The sequence below is a fragment of the Fulmarus glacialis genome, unplaced genomic scaffold (assembly GCF_000690835.1).
Source record: "Fulmarus glacialis isolate BGI_N327 unplaced genomic scaffold, ASM69083v1 scaffold39564, whole genome shotgun sequence".
Classification (NCBI taxonomy): Eukaryota; Metazoa; Chordata; class Aves; order Procellariiformes; family Procellariidae; genus Fulmarus; species Fulmarus glacialis.
The window spans coordinates 502-5285 of record NW_009210590.1 but is presented as its reverse complement, the minus strand read 5'-3'; the positions used below and the strand labels follow the sequence as shown (position 1 = coordinate 5285).

Below are 4784 nucleotides of genomic sequence, written 5' to 3'. Positions count from 1 at the left end.
GGTTATATACAAGATTCAAATTCCCTGTTAGGCAGGAAAAGCATTTAATCGTCCCTGTCTTTTTCACAAGTATTTCTCCATCTTGTAAACTTCTAGCAGTGAAATTTCTATTAAAAATTTTATGGTAGTTTTCTCATGGAGAGTCATATTTTTCTGATTGCTTGATTTGTGATAAGTTTAACCCATAACTTCCTCTGTTTGAGGATTTACCATTTTGCAGTACCAATTTTGCCTACATATTTGCCCAACTTCGCGGTTAAAACACATACGTACATAAACATCTTACTTAAACACCTGCCTCACAGGCATTAACCAGATGTACCTATATACATCTACAGACACACAACTACATACATGTGTAAATGTTGTATACCTACTTACAACATGTAGACATACATACATATACCTGTATACACATATACAGTCATACAAACACTCATCTATATACAATTTAATTTTCCCTGAAACCGGAGAAGAGGCATTTCTAAAAATGTATGCATGTTGCCTGTAATGCAGCACCCCAGCAAAGAGCTGAGGCTATCGGTGTTGCCCTCCCGAGGTGAAGACATGTTCTTCTGTGAGTCCACCTCTGAACGGCCACTCAGCTCCTCCACCAAGGGCAGCCCTACCCCTCCCGTACCGACCAATAGCTCTGTTAATAATTGCACAGGGCTGCCTCTCCTGAGCAGGATGTGTCAAGGGACGGGAGACAAAGCAGGGTGGCACAAGGGTTTCCTCTATTCTGAAGACCTTAGAAGTTGCTCAGACTTTGGTTTAGCTGAAAAGGAGAGAGAAAAAAAGGAAGTAAGATGCAGGAAGACCAAAGCGGTGCAAAACATCACCTCATGCTGCCTTCCACCAGAAATGAGTCTCCAGCTCATCCGCTCCCCACCTCTCCCTCCAGGATCCTGGGATATTCTGACCTCCATCTCTCCCGAGCGGGGGTGCAGGGGGAGGAAGATGCTCCTTGCTGCATCTCGCCCATGAGGGAAGTGGCTCAGCATTTTAAATGCCTACCTGCTCTTCTCCTGAGCACAATGAAGAGGACAACGATGAAAATGATGGTAGCAACGAAACCCCCCACCAGTCCTTCCGATTCCGTTTGCTCTGCAGAGGAAGAGGAGGATCAGTGATGTTAGGTTGGCTGGAGTGGCTGAACAGCCAGCGAGTTGTCACAGATAAATGAGCTCCCCCAGCAACTGACTGTGTGCGTGCTCTTGTCAGGTACACAGATGTGACATGACACACGTGAGCTAAAGCCACACAGACCCAGGGCCAGTTATACTGGCTGGACTGATGTGTCGTAACTTGTTAAACTGCAGTATTGCTTGCTTTTCCCTGCTGGGTCAGGAGGAGACACAGGAGCAATCTCCCATCAGCAGGGAGAGTGAGCAGCTCCAAGGGCAGGAAGGATTTTTTGCTATAGTTCTCGAGCAGCATCTGTCTCCAGCTGAATATCAAGTCCAACTGGGTGTCTAACTTTTTGGGGCATGACTGTTTTCTTGTGCCTGTCCAGGGGGGTCCAGCCCACATGCTACAAACTTTTGCTCTGTTGCTCCACTTTTGGTCATAAAATCTCTTTTCCCTTGAAGGAAATGAGATACTTGCTCCCCAAAAGCTTCAGGGAGTGAAATAAAAGCTGAGGAAGTGAAAGGGAAAGGGAAGAGGAGGATAGAGAGGATGGGTGTGAGAGGACACCAGAAGGAAAGCATGGCGAAACAGGCAGATGTGGTGTGACTCAGAGGTTTTGATCCCCTTGGTGGGTAGATGCGGTGCGAGGAGGTCTGGGCAGGATGAAGAATTCGCCCCTCTGCCCCTGACACCTACCTAGTGCCTTAAGATGGGCGCTCACAGAGATGGGCTCTGCCAGGGCCACGTGTGAAACATGGCAGCTGTAGGTGGCTGGTGCCCGCACTGTGGCTGAGCTGATGCTGAGGTAAGAGGTGATGCTGTAGGTGCCATCTCGGCTTTGCCGGTGGTTGGAGAAACGTGCGTCTGAGAGAGGGATTTCTGTGTCATCCTCAGGAGTCTTCTGTGTCCAGCCCACCGAGACATCCAGGGGGTAATAGCCAGCAATGTTGCAGGCCAGAGTAGTCGTCACATCTCTCTCAAATGACACCACTGCTGGAATGACACGAACTCTTGGAGGCTCTGGAGGAGATAAAGAGGGAATTGACTTATTGTTAGCAGAGTACAAAAGTCCCCATCCACAAGGGAGAGAAGACAAGCTGCCTGTGACAATGAGTGTTGGGAGCGATGGGATAAGGGTGCAGGGCAAAGTTTCAGTGCCTGGGGACATGGGACTCCTGTTGCCCCCAGGCATTTCCCTTCCTCACCGGCCACATGCAGCTGGATGTTGTGCTGGGCCTGGTGCAGTGAGGTGGACACCAAACAGATGTACGTCCCTTCATCTCCAACGCTCGCTCCTTGCAGGCTAAGCGATGCGTCTCCACTCCCCAGCAGCTCCGCCACATTCACGTGGACTTTTGGCTGCGCTGCTGGGCCTTTGCTCCCCACCTGGTACCGGAAAAGGCTACGGCCGCTGCCTCGGTGCTGCCTCCTCCACTCCAGGGAAGAAAGTGAGGAGCTGGGAGCCAAGGCAAAGCGGCAGTCGAGGATGACTGAGCCGCCAAGATGTGTGCGCAGGGAAGTGTTGCGTGATGACGATTGAAATTCAACTAGAAACAGAAAGAAGGGCACAGGCATGCAGAGAGTTAAATGGATGTGGTTAAAGAAGGCACCCTCAGGTGGGAAGGGCTGATGGAAGGGCTGGCAGTGAACTCCCCACCCGGACGAGGAGGAGGCACAGGCACCCTATGTGATGCCCCAGGGGACCATGTGGACTGAAGAGCTGGAGGAAGCCAGCCTGGTGGGGTTAGCAGGGCAGGGAACAGGCGGACACCAAGTGCACGTCATGGCTTGAAGGTGCTTGTCATCCTCAGGGGCTGGGGCATGGAAAACCCTGACAGGAGGCAGGGTGGGGGGCAATGTGCACGACCCCTTTTTCCCTAAGCACCCACTCCCGGCAGCCCTCAGGTCCTGGTGAGAGGTGGGGCATGGGACTCTTGGGGAGGCAGGCTCCCCTCCCCTCATGTCCCTCAGTGCTGTGGAGGCACCCATGGCCACCTGGTCACCTGTGGTCAGCAACGTCCCCTCCTTGCTGAGAGGAATCCTCAGCTTTGGGTGCAGTGTTGCATCGTGCTCCTCCTCCTCCTCCCGGCTGCCGCAGTGGGGTCCTCTGAGCACCAGGGCGATACTGATCCCACCGGAGAGCCGCAGGGTGGCCATGAACCAGAAGGTACGGCAGGGCCCCTCGCCAGCCCGCTGGAAGCTGTATGGGGAGATCTCGCAGTTCACCTCCTCCCCATCACAGTCCGCATGCAGCAGGGACTCTGCGTGTGGGATGGATACCGACTGGGCTGTGGGGATAGAGGAAGAGGTTTAACCGTCTGAATCCAAAAGGGGAAAGAAAGTGCAAGCTGATGAGACACATTATTTTGGAGGAGCATCATGCACTGCTGGGGTCAGTCAGAGCCCAGAAATACCAGGCTAGGCTGAACAGATGAAGGCCTGCAAAGAATATGAGAGGTTTGTCACGACTGTCTTACATCCCTCAGACTGTTGGTTGTATTTTATCCAGTTCACTGTGAGCAAAGGAAGCTGTTAGGAAAGGAGAATAAATAGAACAGATTCCCTTTAGCTAGCTCAAGAAAGCAAGCTGTGTACGTGATATGCCCAGCAAAGACCTGCAACGTTTGTTCTTTTTAGGCCTGAATCCAGAAACAAAGGGGACACCGAAGCATCCCAGGTAAGGAAAGAAAGGGTGGCAGGAAGGCATTAATGGCTGGATGTAGAGACACACTGTATCTGTGCCTTTGATCATAGCATGGGCTTAAGCATAGGCGTAAGCATCCTGGTGACCTACACGCTTTCCACGGACATCACTGGAAATAAACTCCATGTCTGCAATGCCTGACAGTAGCCTGGCTGTAGTGTGCTTGAACTCATCCATGCCCACTCCATCCACACCACTTGAAGGAGAGCTTGGACCCATGCTAATGGATCCTGCTGGACCTTCAGCTTCTCCTCTGAAAATGTCTCAGGGCCTCGAACAAGCTTGTACTGAAGCATATGCTTGCAGATAAGCACTGTAGGCAGCGAACAAGACCACAGCGAAGTACAGGCTCAGGCCTTTGCGTGACTGTGTTTGCAAAGTTACGCGCAAAGCAAGGGGAAGAGAGGCTGGACTGCAGGTTGGCGCCCATGAGTGAAGTGAGGAGAGCCAAGTGGCACACAGCCAGCCGCCTGAGCTTCATGCCCACTTACCACCATGCTTCCTGCTAGCAAAAAACACCTGCATGACTAAAGATGTGAACACTCTTCACGGTTGCAATAATACTGTATAGTGGAATAATTCCTGAGTTGCTTTTGACAAAGTGTTTCCCGAGAGATAGGCAATCTGGGATAGCCCCAGTAGGAAGGAGGTGCCTCAACAGGGCTTTCTAATGTCTTCCACAAACTTCCTTTCTTAAAGTCCAAATTGCCGAATTCAAGGAATCATGCGTGTAACTTTAGTGGCTGTTCAAAAATTAATTGTCTAAACTCAGTTAAAGAAAAATCTCATAGAAGCCTGGTGCAGGTAAGTGGCCAAAACCCCAGCGGCGGCTCTCCCACCCCAGCTCTCCCGCTCACCTGAGGCTTCAAAGACAATGGGAGAAGAGGAGTCACGGTTTTTCTGTGGGACTTTGTACTCAGTTACATCATCCAAGTTCCCGTCATCTCTG

The 4784-nt window shown here is 51.3% G+C and overlaps 1 protein-coding gene across 1 annotated transcript; it reads right to left on the bottom strand.

Annotated features, from left to right (window-relative positions):
* Positions 1–737: 737 nt before the first annotated feature.
* LOC104076379 (tapasin-related protein-like) lies at positions 738–4781 on the bottom strand (the record flags this gene model as incomplete). The annotated part of the gene is made up of 6 exons (XM_009577217.1): positions 738–778; positions 1018–1107; positions 1828–2151; positions 2337–2678; positions 3135–3419; positions 4693–4781. Coding segments are annotated over 6 exons (1171 nt in total), but the record flags the coding sequence as incomplete, so codon positions are not given.
* Between the last annotated feature and the right edge of the window lie 3 nt (positions 4782–4784).